Raw genomic sequence first — 23,732 nt, 5'->3', positions numbered from 1 at the left:
ATGAGAGACAAAGAAGAAAGCAATAGAGTAGAATCAGAGCTCAGCAATTCCAAGTATTTAGCTTATCTGGGAAGGAGCAAAACTAAAATGGGAGAGCATAAAAGGATGCACTGTGGGGATGAGGGCTAAACCAGTTTCCTCTTCTGGGAGGTCCCATCACTGAGGAACAAGTCTTTGCCTCTTGCATAGCCTCATCAGGTTATGTTGCTGATCAGAATAAACTGTGACAAAACACTGAGAGAACGGGGCAAAATGTTGGCAACCATATGAATGCACCCCCACTGTGTTCTCTGTGTAAAGTCAAATGACCTCTGATTTTGAAATGGTGTGCATTCAAAAATATGTATCCAGACAAATATCTTTTTAGCAGTGGTGTACTCACAAAGGATGCTTAAAAAACAAGAGAAGGCTGAAGTAGGTCTAATGAGCTTCAAAAGCAGACGCACTGTCAGAAAAGTGTTCGAACTTGAGTGTTTGACAGATTGGTTTTCTTTGTTTTTAGCAAAATGCTGCAAACAAAACCCAATAATTTATCTAGCAGGAACTGCAAGCCTTCTCGGGGAGATAAGACTGTAATCCCCACTGTACCGAGTTACTGTGACTGCACATTAATAAGTTCACTATGACCTGCCCTTATCTGATGGACAAATGAGGCAATTACTGATGGCTTTAAATAATTGTGAGTGTCACAACCATAAAAAGATGCATTTACTTAAAGTATAAATAAAATGACAAATATCTGCATTTTGTGGATTTCCTTTTAATGTTCCATTTTACAAAACTAATAAAAGGCATATATTTGCAGGTTTGGTTTGTATTGTGGTAGAGCCATTTGGCAGATGACTCATAGCTTCTTAGTAACAGGTACAAATGAAGACATTTTAAAAGTTTATTCTGCATTACATTATGTTTTTGAAGTGGAATATGCCAAAAATTCTATTGAGGCACTCACCCTGACTTGATTACAGTTGCCTAGGGGAGAATGGGCTTGTGTTTGCTGGCTCTGACTTCTCTGTGGCATGGCCTGGTGTCCTCTTTTATAGAAGAAAATCCTCTATTTTAAGTGCTGCCAAAAGACCATTGTCTGTTTTATAGCCTTCTCTACCCAAAACACTGTCCTGTCCAATCCCACAATAAAGATGATGAATCATAAGAACTGTTTCCCATCTATAGTTAGTACCTGAATGGCAGATTCATCAGGTAGGCCCACAAGTCATCTGGTCAGTTTCCTGCACTGTAATGAGATGTGCTGTATTTTTGTTTAAATCACAAGTGCTCTTCTGGACATGCACACCTGGGCTTGTGCTACTGATCATCTGAGCTGTACCCCGGTGCTGTCGTCTGCTTAAATACAGACTTGCCTGTTTCCCTGAACTCAGTAGCCATGCAGTTGCTAAGAAGACTTGGGACTCACTCTCTCAGCAGACCAATCTGGTGGTGCTGAATGAAGGCACCAGCCTTTTAAACAAGAAGGGAGTCTGTTATTTGTGCTACCTCGTTCATGACATTGGTTCTGGTTTGTTTGCTACTTGCTCAAGCTTCTTCTCAGCTACAAACATACAATATGTTATAAATCATTACAACAATCAACAAAACCTTCACAATTCCTTTCAGGATTTCCTGCTTGAGGGATCTTATGGGCAGCTGGTTGTCCACTGTGTGAACAGAGCGCTGGACTATGTGGACCCCTGGTGTGATCCAGCAGGGCTCTTCTTGCGTTCTTATTATCTGCTGCCTGCCGCTATAGGGGAGAAATTAAAATAAAGGTGGAGAAAGAGCGTTGCGAAGGCTGATCACATATTGTGCTCTACTGAAGCTACTAAACTTCTGCAGAAACCAAAGCTTCCAGTTTGGGCAGTAAATGATGCTGCTGTGTGAAATGCCAGCATTTGCAAGGAAGTAATTTCTCCTGCCATTTCTTCTCCGTTTCCAAGGTTCCTTGCAAGCAAGCTGACAGCAGTGGACATGTAAGGACAGAGAAGTAGGAGGACAGAAAGATCAAATATCTCCTCTCTCCCCTTCCTTACCTCTGGTATACACACTATCCGAAGTTCTATTATTGTGCTTTTAAGTAATAGCCAAGCATTTTGAAGCGGTATCAGCCTCTTGACTCCCCCTTTTAGCTACCATTTTACCAGTTTCCTCATTTCAGAGAAGCTTCCTTTCCTGAAGTCAAACAAGTGTTTAAATGTGTATGAAATCTGATCATACTGTGGTCCCTGTTTTCGACTAGTTCAACAACACATCTTGTATTAGATCCATTTAAGATTAAATCCAGAATTGCCTCTCCTCTGATTGGCTTCATGATTCCCTGTTCTAAGGCACAGTCATTTACAACAATGAGAAAATAGACTCTTTGGGCAATTCCGGTGATGTCTTAGCAGAAATTAATTTATGGGGAGGAAGAGATGACAGATGCTTGCACATAATGAACGGGTCATAGAAAGTGGTTGCACAAAATGAAAACAAAACATCTGTTTCTATGAAGAGTTGCTGGAGGATAAAAGCATGTTGCGTGTATCAGAACACAATGGGAAGGGGCTGGTTGTATGTGATCAGTGGCGAGAGGAGAAAAGCAATTCTGCATATGCTTAGAGGCACTCTATATTTCACCAACAACATTGGAGAAATGCAAATAAATGTATTAATTCTAAATTTGCATGCGCATATATACATACATGTAAGTATACATCATTCAGGAAGTGCATTGAATTTAGAGCAAGACTGAAGCCCGAGTAGAACCTGGCAGACTTTATGCATCCAAATGACATGTTTTGTTTTCATTTCTGCAAATGCTTTAGAAGAAAGGAGGGAATGTGGTTGAGTGACTGGCAGGTTCACCTTCTAATCTCAGGCACATTTATCAGGGACTGCAATCACTGTACTTTAGGGAATGCTAAGAGCACAAGCAGGCCATTCTTCCAGTGGCACCATGCCTTGCTGTTGAAAAAACACGATTTCAAGCACAACAATTCCCTACCCTCTGCTCCAGTCCTTCTAAAATGCTGCAGGTTTCTTGCTTGTGGTCACTTCTATGAGCTATGCTATTTTACAATATACAACATTCATGGTGTGAAGGAAATGGGAAGCAAATCAGTTCCCACTTTCCAAACTGGAGAACTCCCCTTCCACATTGACGGTTCTACCCATTACTTGTAAACTTTGCAGGTTATTTACTCTGGAACACCTCTTGACTGTCAGAACAATGGTCCATAAGGAACACAGAATATAGTTATGTCCTCATTTGGAAACTCCAAATGTCATGTCTACACTTGCACAAAATCTGCTGCAGCTATTATTCAGCAATTTAGCAGAAATGATTTCTTCAGATGGGCAACTAATCCTGAAATTTCCATCCATTTCTACCAACAAATAAAAATGTTATCAGCAGATCCCTTTAAAAAGAAATCAGAATATAAAGGCACCAAAATGCAGACCTATTTTTCTGACATTGAGCATGCATCCTCTCGTAAAGAGAAATTATGCCTGCAACTATCATACAATTCTTACCTATAGAAAAAAGAATCTGTTGTTGTATTTCTTTTTCCTCCCCCAATTGTCAACAGGGAACACAAAGCCTTTGATCTTTTGAAGTCTTGGTTTTCCAAACCACAACTTGAATTCACTACTGACTTGAAGTGGGCGGGCTCCAAATTGTTTTGAGGAAAAGCACCAGGTGTGAAGTGTGTGTGGATCTGGGTGGGGTTGGCACACCTCTAATAGAATACATGAAAATATATCTTTCCATGTGCAAAGGAAAATATATCTTTCCATATTTGTGTTAGGAAGCAGTTCCACCAAGCCACTCCCAATCTGAATGATAAGAATGATTTCTAAATTTGCACCTAAATATTTAAATTAGCATATGTGTTTTGCATGCAAATACGTGTATTCTTGTGTCCTTTCCTTCAGAGATGCACGTACTTCATAAATAGCACCCTACTCCTCCGCTGCATGTTGACGCAGATGTAAATCAGGGAGGCAACTCTTTGATAGGGGTTGTAAATGTTTCTAGTTCTCAATCACAGTGTTCCTGGCTTCAGAGTTTCTCTCTCCAGCATCTTTACATAACATGCAGCCAATAGTACAGAAGATCTAAGTTTTCCGGTATCCTACACACATCTGCTCAAAAGTTCCATAAATTCCAGTAAGGTTTACACACAGTTAACCTTAATGCTTCACATTATGGGTCTTGTTTGTGCCAAAAGTTAGCTTATTAATCTGTTGATAAATAAAGCGGGTTGTAGATATTGTAATTTATGATTATAATTACTATTTATTTCATTTCTATACTGCCCAGTAGTCAGAGCTCTCTGGGCAGTTTACAACAGTCAAATATTTATTAAACTATTGTAATAAATAACAGAAATTATAAAATGCTGGTCTTGCTGATCCATATTCTGAATGAAGGGTACATTTTCTAAGTCTCTGAATAAACTTAATAGATAAATAACATCTAAGAAATAGTTTAAGGATTCAAGGAATAAACCAATATTCTGCTTTGCATCAAATTAACCATGGCAACTCATGTCTTTCTTAGAAAATCAGTGCTTTTACAGGAGACACAAAAGCAAGATTTGGAATTTGAGTACCTCTGTGCTGACTAATTTTTAGTTCCTGGCTTCCATTCACACACCAATAATACTATCAGGTTTCAGTTTGGGAGATGGCACAACATCATAAGAACCCAAACAGTTCACTTACAGCAGTGGGGATAATTTTCTTGCTTTTGGGTTGTGCCTTTTACAAATGTAGAGAAATGTGCATTAGTTTGATCATGTGACTGAAACAATAGGCAGCACTTGAATTTAATATCGCTATTTTCCTTCTTCAATGCTGTGTATAAATTGCAACAACAAGCATTATCTGTATCACTTTTGCTCAGCACCCTTGCTATTTACAATGCCACAGTACCTTGCTTCTTCTTGCTCTTGCTGTTATATATTATCCCCAGTATGTTATTGCTATGGTAAACAATATTTATCTACTTATTACTTTTCTATACTGCCCAATTGCTGATGCTGCCTGGGTGGCTCACACCAATGAAAACCATAAAATACAACATAAAATAGACCACTAAAGTGTAAAGGTTTAAAACTACAGTGTAAAATAGAAGTAAAAGCTAAAATAAAACTGAGCAGTAGTCCAAAGATTTATAATACAGCATAGGAATTAAAATAACAGAGGTTAGACGAGTAAAATCCCTAGAAAAATAAGATCTTCACCAGGTTCTGGAAAGAGCACAACATATGCAACAGGTGAGACTTTCTGGGATATTTGGGCCAGAAAAGGGCTGCCATAACAGAAAAGATGCTCTTCTTTGGAGCCACCAACCTCAATTCATTCGGCAGAGATTCCTAAACAAGGGGAAGTGTCTGGGCAGGTACACAGGGGATGGGATGAGATGAACTTTCAGATAACTTGGTTCCAAGGCATTTGGGGCTTTGGATAGTAATATCAGTACTTTGAATTGGGCCCAAACATGGAATGTCAGCCAGTGCAGTTGATGCAGTACTGGCCTAAAATGACTCTGTTGGCCAATTCCCGTTAGAAATATTTTGTACCAGCTGAAGTTTCCAGACTGTTTCCAAAGTAGCCCCGTGTATAACATATCACAGTACTCCAGCCAAGAGCATGGACAGCTGTAGATAGGTCCCCTGACCAGTTAAAAACACAGTTGTCACATCAGCTTAGCTAACAGAAGCAAGCTAAAATTCACCTGTGCTTTTAGTGACAATATGGGATCAATTAAGTTTAGCATACTGTGAATCTGTTCCTTTAAGGCAAGAGCAACCCTCTCCAGGACAGGTTGAATATCACTCATCTGGGCAGGCAAACCCACTCATAGGCAGTACCTTCTTTTTTTATCTAGATTGAATCTCAGTTTATTGACCCTCATCCAACCTATTACTGTGTGCAGGCTCTGATTCAGAACAGCTGCTGCCTCACTTGGATTTTATATAAAGGGGAGAGAGTGTGTGCGCCTTCTCTCTTGCTGGGTGCTGTGTATGTATTCACATACTGATTACACTTCAGCTCATGCATAACCTCCCGCAATGGTTTCTTGTTGAATGGTATGGGGGATAAAACAAGCCCTGTGGATTCCATAGCATGGCTGCCAAAAAAGAGAGCAATGATTCTCTAATCATCTATCCTGGTAGGAGCAGAACCACTCTGGATTGAGATTGCCTCCAACTCTCAACCCAGACAGTCTATCCAGAAGGATACCATGATGGAGCAAAAGCCACCAAGAAGTACAAGAGAATCAACAGAGTCACATCCCCTTGTCCTTCTTCCAGCAGAGGTCATGGAAAAGGGCAAGCAAGGTGGTTTCTTTTCCAAAACCAGGTCTGAAAGTTAATTAACAGTACCTGCTGTTGACCAGCAACTGCCTATTCAACCCCCCATGCCCAAGCAGGGAATGTTGGCTTATAGTTTTTGTTGTCATCTTGTCTAGATTTAAGGTGTGTGGTTTTCCTTAGAAGTGGCCAAATTACTTTTTAAAGAGCTTTACCACCTCTCTCAAGGAGGAGTTTACCACATCCTAGATCTAGCTTGATATCCTGTCCCCATTGTTTTTGTTAGTTGCGAAGTCGTGTCCGACCCATCGCGACCCCATGGACAACATTCCTCCAGGCCTTCCTGTCCTCCACCATCCCCCGGAGTCCACCCAAGCTCACACCAACTGTTTCAGTGACTCCATCCAACCACCTCATTCTCTGCTGTCCTCTTCTTCTTTTGCCATCTATTGTTCCCAGCATTAGGCTCTTCTCCAGGGAGTCCTTCCTTCTCTTTAGGTGGCCAAAGTATTTGAGTTTCATCTTCAGTATCTGGCCTTCTAAAGAGCAGTCAGTGTTGATCTCCTCTAGGACTGACCGGTTTGACCGCCTTGCGGTCCAAGGGACTCGCAGGAATCTCCTCCAGCACCACAATTCAAAGGCCTCAATTCTTCAGCGCTCAGCCTTCCTTATGGTCCAGCTTTCACAGCCATACATTGCAACTGGGAAAACCATAGCCTTGACTATACATACTTTTGTTGGCAGGGTGATGTCTCTGCTTTTTAGTATGCTGTCTAGATTTGCCATAGCTTTCCTCCCCAGGAGCAAGCGTCTTTTAATTTCTTGGCTGCAGTTCCCATCTGTGGTGATCTTGGAGCCCAGGAAAATAAAATCTGTCTCTACCTCCATTTCTTCCCCATCTTCCTCACTTTGCCAGGAAGTGAGAGGACTGGATGCCATGATCTTAATTTTCTTAATGTTGAGTTTCACGCCAACTTTTGCAGTCTCCTCCTTCACCCGCATCAAGAGGATCTTTAGTTCCTCTTCACTTTCTGCCATTAGAATGGTATCATCTGCATATCTGAGGCTGTTGATATTTCTCCCACAATCTTAATTTCAACTGGTGAGTCATCTAGCCCGCCTTTCTCATGATGTGCTCTGCATATAAGTTAAATAGGCAGGGCCACAGTATACAGCCTTGCTGAACTCCTTTCTCAATTTTGAACCAATCAGTGGTTCCTTGTCCAGTTCTCACTGTTGCTTTTTGACCCACATACAGGTTTCTCAAGAGACAATAAGATGGTCTGGTACTCCCATCTCTTTAAGGACTTGCCACAGTTGGTTGTGATCCACACAATCAAAGGCTTTAGCATAGTCAATGAAGCAGAAGTAGATGTTTTTGTGGCACTCCTTAGCTTTCTCCATGATCCACCATATGTTGGCAATTTGATCTCTAGTTCCTCTCCCTCTTCGAAATCCTGCCTGTACTTCTGGTAGTTCTTGGTCCACATACTGCTGGAGCCTAGCTTGTAGGATTTTGAGCCTGTCCCCATATAAAGCCATAAAAAGCAAGGGTCTAGCAAACAGGGTCTAGCATGGTTCTGGGTAACTGATATCCATGGTGACTTATGTTCAAACTGAGCAGGAGATTTTTATATCATGGTTTGCTGGGATGGCTAGAGACTTAGCTGGCCAGAGCAGCAACATCTCCCCCCAACCACTCCACAGCATTCTTCACGATTTAGCTTGTGCTGCACTCCTTCTCCATCATCGCCCTTCTCAGGTTCCTTCACCCCATGCTTCAGTAACCCACAAATAGACAACAAGTCATGGCAAGCACGATCATCTGTCAGAATAAACCATGGTAGCTCATTTTCAGGGTGGTTTAGCATGATGTGCAAACCCACCCAAAGAATGAATCATGGAGGCCTATATAAATTAGCCTACACACTGAAAATGAGAAGGAATATTCAAAGGAAGCATGCCCAGAAATAACAGAGAACTTGAAAAAATCTGTTAAAAAATTAAAAATCAGATGTCTCATCTCCAACCCTTTTTGACCTATTCGGTGAGGTCTGATAGAACCGTATTTCCAGATTTCACCTATAGCCTTTTGAGTCTTATCTGGCTGTTTAGCAGATGGGAATAAGCAAGTAATTATTTTAGTGGTTTTTAAAACTTGCAAATGTATTTTAAATATTGTAGTTAGCATTGAGCTACATTGGACACTCTACAGTTCTGCCTATCTATATGTGGAGTCTAGTATTGCCTCTGTGTTGCATATGAACAGCACCACCAATTCTGTTGCAGAAGCAACTAACAACTAACTCAACTATGGTGGGTTAGTGCTTCTATACACAAGACCTGGAAAGAGTGGAAACATTCATTTCTGTAAAATGACATCTCAGCAAAGCACCTTTATGTGAGCAAAAATTTCCAGAAGCGCTAATTCACCAGTGGCAACTGCCTGCACAACAGAATTGGTGGGACTGGCCACAGAAGGCCAGTTACCATTGGGTATGGCTATGATTTTCAAATGTTGTATTTTTGTAGCCCCCAAAATTGAATTAAAAGTCCAAATAAGGAAGATGGGGAAGAATGCTGACGGCTCACAGTCCTACACCCCTTTACATGTAAATAAATGCATCTCTTTTCCCTCTAATGAAACTTAAATCCAGGTAAATCATGTCTAAGACTGGAGCTTATTATTGCTTAAATGTAAATACGTTGACTTAATTTGTTTGTAAATCACACCCACAGGCTTAGAAGCAATGGAAAGGCTGAACTATTTTGTCATAATTGAAGGTCTTTATTTCTACATGAGTCCAAAAGAAAAGAGTTCCACATAGAAGAATCAAGTTTTTATATGCCTCATAGGCATGATATTATAAATTATACCATAATATTTATATATATTGTTTCTGTAATGCTATAAAAGCCGTTCCTCAATTTTATATTTTTCCTTACAGCATTTCAAATGCAATTTCAATAAAAACCTTTCTGTGCAATGTGTATGATCTTATACCAACATAGTATAATTGGGTTGCTCTTTTTGCGGGGAAAAAGAATCCTGGGCAGATCCTCAGCTACTGCCTCTACGAGGTCTTCCTCACTTGCCAACACCATGGAGGTAGCTCTCCGTATGCTATGAGGATCCACCTGTGGAACCGAGCCCAATTTGGCCTTGAATGGAGAAGCACCGGAACATGTGACAGCAACAGAGATACATGAATGGTACAGTCCTGTAAATGTCTAACTAGAAGTTAGCTGGTGCAGTTCAATAGGCCTTACTGCTACAGGAAAGTGAGTCCAGTATTCTAGTCTTGAGCTTCCACATGTGCAGAATGCCTTCTAATTAGGTCAATTGGGTATAGAGCAAATTATGTTTTATACCTTTGTTGTGGTGTGTTTGGGAGACCCAGATCTAGTATCAAGATGGCTTTCACACAGGTACATTAAAGTAAAATAAATTGGGCCACCCAGCTTTTAAAATGTCACTTCATTTGGGCTAACAGCCACAGCTGTGTATTTTTAGGAAGAATACACATAGTTAACACACTGAGCTGATATGGCTTGGCATCCCTGGTTCACCTACTCCCAGGAATCTTCAGTTTCACTGCCTACCAACTTCCAACTATTATTTTAGTATCACAGAAACATATAGTTTGTGGTTGATGCAGGATTAGGCCAGATCTCTGAACACCCGAGGCCAATCCCAAGAACAGTTTAAACATTTAAAAAAGAGCAATATAGGCCATTGGTGTAAATGCATCTGTCAGTGGCAGAACTGTGGGCCTAAATATCAGAGCTGCCTTTTTTCCCTGGATTAGACAGAGGGAATCTGTGCAACTAAAGTGATTATTATTGTTGGTATCATCATCGTCCTGCATTTGTGTTGTAAGCCGCCCCGAGGCTTCGGCAAGGGGCGGCATAGAAATGTTCTCATCATCATCATCATCATCATCATCATCATCATCATCCTGCATTTATATCCTGCCTTCTTTTCCTTGTGAAGAACTAGGAAGACTAGATGGTCCATTAGACTAGCTAGCCCAGGAGGCCCCTTCTGACTCGCTCTGTTTCTATGAACTCAAAGTGGCTTATGTAGCTCCATATTATCTTCACAACAAAAATTAAACAGGTAGGTTGGACTGAGAATTTGTGACAAGCCCACATTCACCCAGTCAGCATCATGGCCAAGTGGGGTCTAGAACCCAGTTTCCTGGATCCCCAGTCCAGCACTCTAACTGGCACACTTCATTTGTCCCTGCAACAGAAGTACCATTCCATGTTATAAGTATCCAACTGACAACCAATACCATCCAACAAGCCTACAATCCTAGGAGCCTAGATCATTTAGGCTTCAGTCATACTTGCCTTCAGGAAGCCAGTCTTATCTGGAAGGTAATATTTTCATCCCCAGCATGATGTATTCATTTGGATGTTGCCTTTGCACCCTCATCCTGCTTTTTCCCTTTCCTGTGAAATATATCTGATGCCTTGTTTTGCAACTTGCATGCTAATTTTTCTTCCCCTGCTTTCAGGGAAGAGGGACATGGTAGGCTGGAGGCAGATCATGCTAGTTTGGAGCCAGCATTCTGTAGCCACACTTTCCCCACCAGTAATTCTGTGGAGAGGTCGGAAACATGGGACCCGGGTTCATCCAGACAGTAGTGGATTAGGGAGAAGAGGTTGATGCCAGAATAGTGTGAGACACTTGACTAACTCTTTCTGATTGCTACCTAGAACTTCCATTTTATTTGGTTCATTGATTAAATGACATGACAATGCTATTCTATAGCTGCGCAGGGGATGCAACTTTAAAAAATGATTACAGTAAGTTCAGTTAATAATAAATGAATACAATGAATGCCATTTTAGCCATAATGTATGAAACCGGAAAACAGTGATACTTATATCTGTCAAACATGCTAAATTAATAACATTAATAATCACAGTTTAATAAGCTCATAATATGAATATCCACCTAATTTAAACTCCTAAAGTCTAAAAATGTGCACATATAATAATGGATTTCATTGAACAGAGTGATAGACAGCAATTTCTTACCTGCTTTTTTAACTTCTGGGACAGCTGTCTTCTCATGAGGTTTTCTTTCCTCTTTTCTTTCTGAAAATTAATCAAAAGAAAACCACTTTAATGCTAGACAGGTGTACCACACACTTCATGGTGTATCCTGTCAAACACAGGGAAGAATATGTGCCATACTCTGTGGTGTAAATTGGTACTTTTTCTAGCTATTGAGTTGAATCCAGACTTAGCTGCACTTGCAGTAGTAGATTCTCTGAAATCCATGGGGCTTCTAATTTAAAACCTTCAAATAGAAAAGATAAGGCTTCCAACCTAGATTTCTCTGGGTCCAACATGGTGGTACACCCATCTGTTTTTAACCTTAGTCAAGGCTAATCAGGTATAAAGTGGGGAAATTATTCTGTCTCCAGGTTCTTTTCTCATCAGCTATTTCCACTACTAGCAGTGAATTTGACTAAGACAAAGCACCTGAGGAGGGAAGGCAGACTACTGTGAGGTAAATAAGCCAAACAATCATGTACCCATCTCCTGCTTTAAACATGATTAGGCAGACTCAGGTTGAAACAAGTTAGTTTACTGACATGTCATTTAGTTTGGCCCTGCATATGCCTCAATAAGCTCATAGAGATGCTGTATGAGTACTTTCCTCACCCACTGTCATGAGGTGTGGCTCTTCTCCCAAGTAAACACCCCAGTTCCAAGTTACCTTCCCACAAGACTTCATTGTTCCATGTCTCTGAGTTGACCCAGAGTGAAATATGGAGCCCTCTCTAATACCCCTTAGTCTTCCAACTCTACATCTCTTATGTCTGTGCACCCCTGCAGAAAGAGCACTGCAAAACCTAGTTCTTTGCGATCCTCCCACTTCTCAATTAACTAAATTTCCCACCTATGCTGTCTCCTAGCAACTGGCATCACCTCCTCAAGGAGAGGGACCTCTGTTTCAGACAAGCTGTTCAAATCTTGCTGTGAGACCTGTCTAGCTCCATTTCCTACTCCTGGTGCACTACTGGTAGACTGGGACCCTTGTCAGCCCTAGTGGTCAATTTCGCTTCCTATTTTGCTATCCCTTGATTTTCACAGCCTGACTGACTATCACCCCCATTGCCACGGACTGACAACTTCCCTCCTTGTTCCCCAGAAATTCCTTGACCTTGATCAGATAATGGGGCTTGTTGAGATTCTACAACCATTTTCCTTCACTGTCAGACCTGGCATTCCCATGAAAACTCTGCACTGTTTGTGCATGTTCTGACACCTTTTCCTGTGGCATGATCCGGTTCAAATATGTCTCTTTATTGATTCAGAATTCCGGATGTATGAATGCAGAGTATGAACGTGGCCAAGGCGAGACATTGGACGAAATGTAACTGAAGAAACCAGAAAGGTGAGGAATGAAGGTTTTTGAATTTTGGATTGAAGCCTTCTGTCATTCTTAAGGAAGCACCCTAAAATATTTCCTCAAAGTAAACCCATGCCTAACTTCACTCCAATGCTTGCATGGAGAAACTGCTTGTTATTCAGGTTATATTATTGTCCACATGATAATATAATGTGGACAATTGGGCAACGGTCTAGTTTATGTGCAGCTTCCTCAAAAAGGGTCAGGTACTGATCACATATTGTGGCTTCCATGCACATTTCCATACTGCATTATTTTATGGCAAATAAATGTTCCCTCCACTGGAACAGGATAAAAAAGTGAAACAAAACAAAAACACTTTCAAATAGCCTACCTTTTGTTTTAACTTCAGAAACAGCTTTCTTCTCATGGGATGCCTTCTTCCCTTCTTCCACTTCTAAGACATGAATAACAGAGTGGCTTTGTGTCTTAGGAAATTATCATTTACCGCTGATTGGGAGAGGCCCAATTCAACAGGCAGCATTGCTGAATGGATGGAGGCGCTCCTTAATAAGCACACAGAGATGCCATTTATCCCTCTCTCACAGATAGGCTACATTATGAGAGCAGTGAAAGGAACCTTCCCTCCCTGAAACAGGATCCTTAGCCTGGGATAATGTCTGAGCTGAATCTTATGTAAGAGTCAAAGAAATACATAATGGCAGCTTTCAGTTCAGTCATGGGTAGACTGATCCACAGAGAGAACAAAGTGTGATACTTTATAGAGGTTTTGAAGGCACCATAAGTAACTACTTTGAGTCCCAATCACTGGGAATATGTGGGATATAAGTAAATGTAATAAACAATACCGAACATTCTACAACATAAGCCAGTCCATCTATGTAGTGATTTGGAGCAGTCTTTGACCCAGTTTAAATGTAAGCTCAGTTGCCAAAATCTGCCAGGAGCAAGTGCATGCATTACCTCTAGTGGTCTCTTCACTTCCCCTTTCAGTTAACTCATCATGATTATCCCTTGCTCAAGTTGTTATCATGACACATGACACAGAGTTCTCTGGGTATTAAACAATGCAGAGTTAACCCGAGGAGGAGGAGGATTGAGTTTACTGTGGGTTGTTTAATCTCTAAATAACCCAGCATCTATGCTCAGAGATCACGATAACAACCCACGAACAGAACATTAAGGCTGCTAACTGAAAGAAAAAGTGAAGAGCATGCCCACTTGTGCCTGGCAATCAATGGGTTGAACAACTCATGGGTTTCTGTGCGCCGATTGGTCTGATTACCATCCAACCTGTGGCCATTCAGTCATTTGAATCCATTCTATTGAACTGTTTGCAGAAAATAAGCATCATACAAGCTCAGTTCAGTAAACATCCAGCCAAAACATCATTTTAATAACTCAGTTTCTTCTTAATGTTAGGAATAGCTTCTTTATTATGAGTAACCTTTTTTGCTCTTTCACTTGTAAGACATAAATAAAAAGATAATTGTCCAGTTCAGTGCTCCTTCATCCCTTTTTATATTCTGGTGTAGCCACAAGAAAGTTATTGGAAACATTAATTGCTTTTTTAAAATGAGCAGGTTTTTCTTGCTTTGGAAGGAGGAGTGAACTCTGGCATGTATAAACCAAGGTTTGTTCCAATATACCAGGAAACCACAGTTCCAATCAAAAATAGTTTCAATTAAATTTCTGTACTTTAGATATTGAAGATCAGTTCACATGACACAAATCATAGATTAATTAATGGTTATTTTATCATACTGAGACTGTGACAACCATAGGATGCAAGCAAATGCCATTTGACATATCCAACCCGCACTTGGGGATTGTTGTGTTTTGCAAAGCGCAGACTATGTGAGGAACAAGAAAACTTCACAGAACACACAGACCACGTATTATGTGAAAATTATTGAACCCTTGCATAAACCATGGATTTGCATGACACAAGAATCCCTGAATGGAAGTTGGATATGAAAAGTGTCACACAGCGGCTCTATAGTTCATCCTAGTAATCCATGATGAGACACACTGTGACACACAGACCGGATCAATGAGACTCTCTGGTTAATTTAAAGCCAGAGGTGGATGCTTCCAAACTCTTCTTTTCAGCTGTGCCACAAGAGGGAAAGCACATGGGCCCACTCTTGCTGGTGCTCCTGCATATAATGCTAAGCCCTGGTTTTGTGCTGCATTCAGGTGGGATCAAAACATTTGCTTTGCTTTATCTTATAGAATTGCTTTTGGTGAGAAATTGGGCAGAGGTTCAGTTCTTGTGATTCCTCCTCCACCAGTGGGAATATATAGTTTAATCCTATGCACATTTACCTGGAACAAAGTCACAATGTATTTATTTAAAATTTCAAGTGCTGCCTTTCTTTAAATTTCAAGTGCTGGATACAAAAACTTCATAAGATAGATATTAAAATCAGTCTATATTATTAGTTTCAGTGGGAGCTACTGCTAAGTAGGTGTATATAACTTTGAAGCCAAAATCACACACTTTGGTCAGCTGCTGTATCCAAGCAGCCTTCATTAGCCATGGCCTCTAATGGATCAAACATAAAATGGTCCAAATGTGACTGATTGGTCTTTTTGGATCTACCCTGTGATGTTCTCCACAAAGCAAGTATTCATCACACAGCATCATTTCAGTAAAATTCTAGCAATGCTATATTTATGCCCATAGCTTACCTTTCCCTTTAATTTCAGGAACAAATTTCTTCTCCTGGGTTACCTTTTTTCTCTCTTCCACTTCTAAGACATGAATGAAAGATGATGAATTGGCTTTGTTTCTTAAAGAATTACAATGAGAAGACTTCTTTGAAGATCAGGGAAATTAATTCCCATACTTTAAAACAATACATAACCTACCTTTCTTTTTAACTTCAGGAATAGCTTTCTTTTCTTGAACAGCCCTTTTCCCCTTTTCTTCTTCTAAGGAATGAATTTAAAAGGTAATTATTTGACTATATAGTTCCTACTCAAGAATTACCAGTCAGTCAAATTGACAGAGCTTTTTTTTTAACTTTAGGTCCTGTTTCCACACTTGAGAAAAAAATAACAACACAGTGGAATCTAAACACAGAATAAACAATGCCAACTGTAGGAGATCTTTCTGGGCCAGCAGTGTATACAGTATGATTAACTTCAGAACAAGATGTGAACTGACGCTTTAGGATGCCACCCCTTGTGATGTGCTCTTCTTTGGCAGAAGCTTCTTATGTATCCAGTGCCCTGCTGGAAAGGTAGGATGAGTGGCCAAGGCAATTTTCAGCTCCTTTGTTGTCATTTTTTTCTAGATGAGCCTCTGAGTCCATCCACTACTGGCATGGCTGCGGCTGCGGCTGGTGAGGTCATAGGCTTCTTCCTAATCTGGCCTTTTTCCGTTCCTTCCATCCCCACCCTTTCAGACCTCTCCTGAATCCTCCAAATTGCCACTGTGACTTGTAAGCAGAGGTCTTGCTGTGGCGACTGCAAGGGGGTGGGAGGATGGGTAGAGGGGGGAGTTGGATTTTAGAACCTTTGCAGTATCTACTACACTGGAGGAGACTCCAAAGAATGTTATGATCCCTGTGATGCTCTCCAGGGACTAGCATATTCCTCATGCCTTCATTTTAAGGGAGGAAAAGACCTATGCTTCCAAGCAGAATGGAAATGCAGGGGAGTGCAGGTCGAGGACTCTTTCTGGATGGGTGTCATGTACTGGAGTGTCAGGGATATTAATGACCTCTTTGTGCTCTGGCACATGAATGAAGCAATCATGAGGCTACCAAGATGTACTGTTACTTGTGACAATTAGCACAGAGGAAGTGAGCCAAGGAATGGCTGAATGCTTCCTTCACTTTCTTTGATGAAATGACTTTGAAGACTTCTTTGCAAAATTGTTCCCATTTTTAATTAATAGCCGAAGGTTGCATTTCACCCGACCAAAGACCTTTTGTTAATTCTCGGTTTGTTTCCTTTATCGTAAATAATTTCCATGCCTATTTCAAACTTCATGCATGTTTCATTTCACTTATGCCTCAGTACTAAATTCAATGTCTTTTGTGTGGTCTTGCTACTGTCTAGAGTTTTAGGGCTTCACTACATTAGGGGCTTAACTGATGTTTTACTGAGGATTCTTCTTCCCTTTTGTGGGAAGAAAAATAAATCTTTACACATTCTCCTCACCAGGGTTTCTTCTTCTCTGCCTTCCTATTAACCATCCACAAGGTGTTGCTGTGAAACAGCTGCACGAAAACAGGTTTGCAACTTTGCATGAGGCTTTTGTTCCAGTATTTTGCAGTTTCAGATTGAATTCCAGACTGTCCTTACTTGAAAAAAAAAGTCCATGCAAAAGACTGGAGAACATGGGAGAGGCTCTGGAAAATTATGATATTGTGTAAAGCCCTGCAAACTTCTGTGAATGAGGGACTGCAGGAGCACAATGGCTGTCTTGTATAGGGAAGCTCTTGAAATAGAGGGTGTTGGCTTATACCCTAATACATCCCAAGAGTGTGAGAGAAAGCTCTGAGCCATATCCAATTACCTTTGCTTAGCCCCATGAACATCCAAGGGAGACACAAAGGGTTCCTGATGTACTGCTGTATTTGCTGTCTTCCCACCCTAGGCATGTTGACACAGGAGGCAGGCCATTCAGCCCTCTGTGCTGGGGATGGGGCTTATCAGCACAGCTCTCCTCTCCTGTCACTTGCTGCTAGAATGTGTGCCGTGTTCTTTTGAATTGGCCCCATGGGTGCATGTGTGTGTGAGAGTGTTGTGCTCAGATGAGTTCCCCAGGCCTTGGTGGGAATTGTGGCTCAGACTCGGAGGAGGGGGAGTGGATAGCTGAACCAGCTGTGGCTCAGAGTTCTCACTCTGAGAACTGGAGTTGTTGAGACTAGTGAGGCCCCGGCTGCCCAACTCCTCCTGGTGAGCCAGTCCCAGCCAGCTCTGGATCAAAGCACTTCAAGGACAACCACTGAGCCCCCCTGCCCCAGATTGTGGAAAAGAAGCCAGGGGAGAACAGGTTGGGGAGAGGTTCTCAGAAGGAGGGCTTGACACCCCTGGAGACACGGACGCAAGGGCCTGTTGATGCCGACTCAATGGGAAGAGCATCGGCATTCTCGCTTCCATAGCACACCCCCCTCCAGAGACCAGCCCCAAAGGGTTCATGAACAAAGCTTTGGGTGAACAGGGTCAGAGCAAGGAGTCAATGTTCCAGCTGGAGTGAGCGTTTTGAAGCTTGTGAATACACTGTTGCTGTATGGAATAAGGACTCTTTTAATAATTGCTGAAGTGCTTGTCTTGTTTGGGAGGGGATGCGCAGCTCATGACAGCGAGTGTGTGTGTGGGAGCTGAGCAGCAAGCTTGTCCCCTAACCTACACAACTTCATTTGGTTGCATGCATACTGTCAACATACTGGGGGAGAGAGCAATTACAGCAGTAGATCAGGAGCTCTTTGTGTTTCCCTTGGAAGTTCACATTCTACATGCAGAAGTGGAGCATGCAGCTAGGCAGTGTATGTCACGCTGGGGCAGGGCTAATCAATGCGGAGCCGTTTCACCTCTCATGTTGATAGAGCATATGAATAACAAGGTGGTCTACCTAGTTCTGTCACATCAACATGGTTTCAGTGAGAACTATATATTATTGATCATCTAAACAGAGAAGAAGAAAAAGGCACTACTTACTCATCAGCTTCGTAGCTGTCACATTAAGCTTTCCCACTGCAGGAAAAAAACAATATTAAAAATAAACATGAAATCAAGGTATACAAAATAAAATGACCAAAATAGCACTGTATGTTACAGCAAATGTGGTACAGAATTTTTTAAAGCAGGTCTTTGCTAGAAATCTAGGAATCCCAAAGTATTTTTCCCCCCATATTGGTTTCATAATTATAAAAAGAATCCAAGTGGTGGAGGAGGGAAAGTGGTTTCCAAACATGACTAAACTGTATGCGTTCTGCCTGTAGGCTAATACTGTAGTCATTCATGATAGTATGAAATCTGTTACATTGATCGGTTAAGGATGACGCCGTTATAGTAAGCCATGTTTTTCTCTCCCCACAACACATGAACTAACTCAGGTTTATCACTCCCAGCTGGGAGTTTTAATGTTTTCTGCATGTGCAGAGGATGTTGCCTGGGAATTAAATCCCTTGGATTTGCAAAACAAGTTCAGGATATAGTGCTAAATATCTGTTCAGAGTTTTGGTTTGTGTGCGAAAGCAGTTCTGGTCCTAGAACTTTGGGTTTGTGCAGGTGCACAAATACACCCTGGTCCTGAATTCTAAGTGAACGGAGGTACCGCTCCACCCGCCCTATGCTAACATTTCACATCTGGCTCTGGTTGGTGGATCTTGGAGTTCTAGTAAAAGAGAATATGGGGAGGGGAGAGAGAGAGAGAGAGAGAGAGAGAGAGAGAGAGAGAGAGAGAGAGAGAGAGAGAGAGAGAGAGAGAAAGCATCAAGCCTAAAATATGTTCAGCCTTGTGCTAATTGGCATGAAATATGTAGAAAATAAAACTGATCCAGTTATTCACTTAAGGAACATGTAGATTTATATGGCTTGCTCAATTTGCTGTGATAGGCACAGCTTGTCAAGGACCACCAGTTATCATTCCTGAGGACAGAATGTACAATAATTTGTGATGTTCAAGATGTATTTTAGAGGAATCCCTTTAATACCATCTTCTTCAGAACTTTCCACCCATCAACAATCCCAGCTTTATGGAATAAATAGCTGAGAAATCACCTGAATCTAAAACCTGGTTTTCTGAAGTAAAATTTATTTCTGAAGGAGTAAAGGATTGAAAGATGTGATGAGAAAAATAAGGAGGATTTAACGCAAATCTAAAAAGGTCAAGGATATTGTGCTGAATGGTCTTCAATGGCTTTTAAAGCATCTCATGTTTTCTACCTATGATGTCAAGTATCTTTTAAGAGGCAGGGGGAGGAGGGAGGTAACTGCAGTGCCTTTAAGCCAAGTGTCCTTCAAAGTAGATTTGAGTGTAACAACAGCCTGTTGATCTTCCAGTGATGGGGAGCTCTAAATATAGCATTGCTCTTGAGTTACAAGGCATGGTGCTACACAAATGAAACCCTCTCTAGAGATATGCAGTACAAGGTTGTATTTTCACACTTAACTTTCAAGATGCTATAGGCAGTCAGTCCCATTAGTGCTGACGTGGAAAAAGCTTGGCTCCCACCCAACTTCTGCAAGAGGATGAGGCAAGAGAGGTGGTGAAAATGGCTCTCATCAGTATGCTGTGTTACTTTGGGTGGGTGGGTAGGTGGGTGGTGGGCAGATGCAAAAATAACTAGCAGGAGTAAATGCCAAAAGGCCCAAAAGGGTAGCTTAGATCAGTTAAACTGCTGGTGCTGATTAGTGCTTCTTATCAAAATCCCAGGAAATGTTAAGGAAAGACCTTTTGTGAGAGGCACCCAGTATACTAGCTTCTCCCCCTGAAGCTAATATTGTCTTCCAGTTTAAAATGGAAAAGGACAGGAAGTTAGAAATCAAATATTATTGTTATCCACAGAGTCTTTTCAAAGTAATCAGCAATGTAAGCCAGAATAGGTTTAAAAACAGAATACTGCTCATTTTTCACATCCATACAATCACTTCTTATGATTGTGTTCATAGGACACCAAGATATAGCTCAGCATTAAATAACGTTTAAAAGCCAAATTAAGGCTACAATTCATTTTGGCTAGATTAATTTTATTTGCACATGGGGACATTCTAAAGCTGGACTTCAATTAGTATTCTTTTAAATGACTCTCTTTAAAATATTGGTTGTTGTCAATTTCTGAGTACCTCAAAGTGTTCATTAAAATCAAATTACACTGCTGGTATATTAGTTTCACTAGTAGCTCTGAGCCTATCCCATCAGTTCCCTTCAAACATGCCTTAAATAAAATTTCTCTTTAGATTTCTCCTCATCCTGTGCTTATGCTGCCTTTATTTAATCAATTTGAAAAGGTCAAAAAAGTGCAAATAAAACTGATTTTCAATGTTGAAAGTGACTACTTTTTCCTTCTGGCATCCTTATATTTGATTTGCATCAAACATGACTAGCCAAAATTAGGTACAAATGATGCAAATGAGTACAGGTTTTTTTTAACCACAGGGCTATGGTGCAGGGCACCGCATACCTATGAATAAACAAGCCAAGGGATAGTTAGGCACACAAGTCACACTGGAGACAATGCACAGTCCACGTTTGTGTCTTTCAAAAAACTGAACTGAACTGAACTGAAGGTCATGGGCTTTCCCACACTGGAGATATTCAAACAGAAACTGGACAGTCATCTCACTGGGATGGTAAATTGGTGTCCTGCACCAGCAGTAAAGTTGGAATGGCCTTCATGGCTATTCTATGACTCTATGTTTATGAAAACAAAACAAACCTCTACCCAGGATTGTTCCTAACACCTTCTGAGATAATCTGCGTCCTTTTGAGTCCTACTGTAATTGCTGTCAGCAATTCAGTAGAGAGCCCCACAGAGACACACTTACTATTCTAGCACTCATGATTTAAACCTTTTGTGGGTCTTAAACATGACTTGCACTAAGCACTGCAATTGGCCCTCCTGAAGAGACTATTGTCTTCCCAGTTCCCAGTTTTGAATGTCTAACCATGCTCTGTTCACAATATGAGAACACACGTCACCTCCTTCAGGAATGCAGCAGGAAGAAGGCAGGCCCAGTGGCAACAGTGGATTCGAGCAGTAAAAAGAACAGAAGAGAGGCAGTTACAGCCCCACTACTGAGGCCTCCTTACTACTTGAACAGCAGGGGTGTGAGGGCCATCATTTACACCTGACAGTTACACTTGCTCATGGATCTTTGTTATATCTTCCTTCGACCAAACAGAGCACTGAATCAGAGGGGTTCTTGCACCAGCCCCAGTGGATAAATGCCTCATCAGAAAAGAACTTGACTTTTGTGCTACCTGAACTCATTTTACTCACATTGAGATGCCCCAGAAGAGAGTGGGCCCATTTCCAGGACTGAACAAGCCTCCATGGCTTGTTTCAATCCATGGCACATATTCATTTTACTAGCCAATACCCTTTTTGAATGCAATCACAAAAATAGGAACATGTAAGCTTTGGCTGAGTTTTGCTTTCCTAGCTGCAAACAGGAGAAGTTCTAACACTAAAGAATACAAGTTACTGTATGTGACCATTGCCAATAACTGCAGACAGTGACCTTGTTCAAATGTAATGGGAAGCCTCTGTGGAGAAGTATAAATATCCCTGAGGAACTTTTGTTGCCATGGCTACTGCCAGTTTGAATATTCAAGCTGTGGTGTAGGATCCTGTGGCTTGTCATGATGTGTGAATCCTGCCAGGGTGGGTTCATGTTATAGCATGTCCCTGATGCAACACAGTTGTTCAGAATAGCTATGGCTGATGCAGTGAGAAGCCCTGTGAGGAAATTCAGCTGTGATGGTTCCTCAAAATTTGCAAACCAGGCCAGTGAAATGTAGCCACTCCTCCTAAAGAAATATTCACATACAGCCAGAATGGTAGAAAGTATATCCATGGTAGGGAAGTGGAATTGTGCTTATTTACCACACCTCCTCGGTATGCCACCATCTCTAGGTCCACATCATAGTCTCCTATTGAACATACATATAGTGACATCTATGCATATTCACCCTATTTAAGTGGTATGTATAATACGTAGGTATAGACCTGTTAAAATCAGCCGGACGAGTTTGTTATGAGTGAAAGCACATAGATTTTAATGGAAACAAAGTTCAGCTTATTAGTCTGTGTCCAGTCCAATGCAGACTGGGCCTATGCACCTATGGGTGTAGAACTTATTTCCAGGGAACAAAATGATCCTGGAAGCAGGTCAGGATTAATACTACTCCAACAACAGAATCCCTGTTCTTCAAGGTAATAGCAATTGATTGATTGATTGATTGATTGATTGAGAATATGGAGGACCTTATAAGTCAGGTGTCTCAGTCTTGTGGAGCTTAAATAACCAAAGAAGATACTGACAAGTAAACATCCTGCAATACTGCAGTTTCCTTAACGAAAAACTATACAAGGAAGGGCCAGAGATGATGGATGCTGTTTAGGTTTCCTTTTAGGACAAGGAATTGGTTTCTCAACCCTGCAGAATCTTTGGGCGGGGATTGGGGTGCAACTTTTAGGCACAGCCTCTTGAGCTACTGCTGCTCAGACAATTAAGCCAAAATGTTCTGCTGTTTTAAGAAAAATGTAGACTAACTGCAAAGGGTTCAGAGAAGGGCAACAGGATGATCAGGGGGTTGGAAACAAGGCCCCATGAGGAAGAACTGGTCATGTTTAGCCTTGAGGAGAGAAGACTGAAGGGAGATACAATTGATAAATAAAATAATAAACAACTTCTGTGTTCTGCACGCTGGTAGAACCAAGAAATGATGCTGGCCCTGCTCTGGGTAACAACCTTTCAGATACTCGAAGAGTGCTATCATAGCTCCCTTCAGTTATTTGATTTCTTACCCACTCCATTAGCCATAGGAAGTCTGATTCCAGTGTAACATCAGGGGAAACTTCCTGGCTGTTAGAACAATACAGCCATAGAAGCAATTACGCAGGGAGGTTGTAGGCTCTCCCATACTTATTCAAGGTGCAACTGAACAGCCATCTGAGAGGGATGGTTTAACTTGGAGAGGTTGTGCAGGAGGTTGGACCCAATGGCCTTATTGACCCAGTACAACTGTACTGTTCTATGATTCTGTCCTATATTTCTATTCATCCTCAATCCTCACTTGAAAGCAAATTTTATCAGAACCAGTGGGAGTTACCTTCAAGTAAATGTATTTAGGCTTGTATCTAGAATAACTACCATCACCCTCCAAGTAGTAAAGACAGATTCACCTCTAATTGTGCAGAAAACAAAACTCTTGTCTCTTGACTTTTATCTTATTTTCTTTGTTTCATCTTTTTACTCCTTTTCAGTTTTTCTGACATGACTAAATTTGCTGCAACCTTGCAATGAACGGCTTCACACAAAATTAAAACCCACATGGTTAAGACAGAAACTCA

General features: G+C 41.2%; 1 protein-coding gene across 9 annotated transcripts in view; it reads right to left on the bottom strand.

The window, feature by feature from the left end:
* The window catches only part of TRDN (triadin), a 224,992-nt gene that overhangs the window by 84,951 nt on the left and 116,309 nt on the right, over positions 1–23,732 (bottom strand). For all 9 annotated transcript variants that reach the window (XM_044425408.1, XM_044425434.1, XM_044425425.1 and 6 more), the window contains 5 exons: positions 18,370–18,405; positions 15,568–15,630; positions 15,388–15,450; positions 13,067–13,129; positions 11,349–11,408 (listed from right to left, as the gene is read on the bottom strand). In XM_044425408.1, the coding sequence (XP_044281343.1) occupies positions 11,349–11,408; positions 13,067–13,129; positions 15,388–15,450; positions 15,568–15,630; positions 18,370–18,405 (285 nt within the window). The remainder of the gene's footprint in view (positions 1–11,348; positions 11,409–13,066; positions 13,130–15,387; positions 15,451–15,567; positions 15,631–18,369; positions 18,406–23,732) is intronic.

This window comes from Varanus komodoensis, unplaced genomic scaffold (assembly GCF_004798865.1).
Source record: "Varanus komodoensis strain SLA01 unplaced genomic scaffold, ASM479886v1 scaffold1, whole genome shotgun sequence".
Lineage (NCBI taxonomy): Eukaryota > Metazoa > Chordata > Lepidosauria > Squamata > Varanidae > Varanus > Varanus komodoensis.
This window is presented reverse-complemented; position numbering and strand designations above follow the sequence as displayed.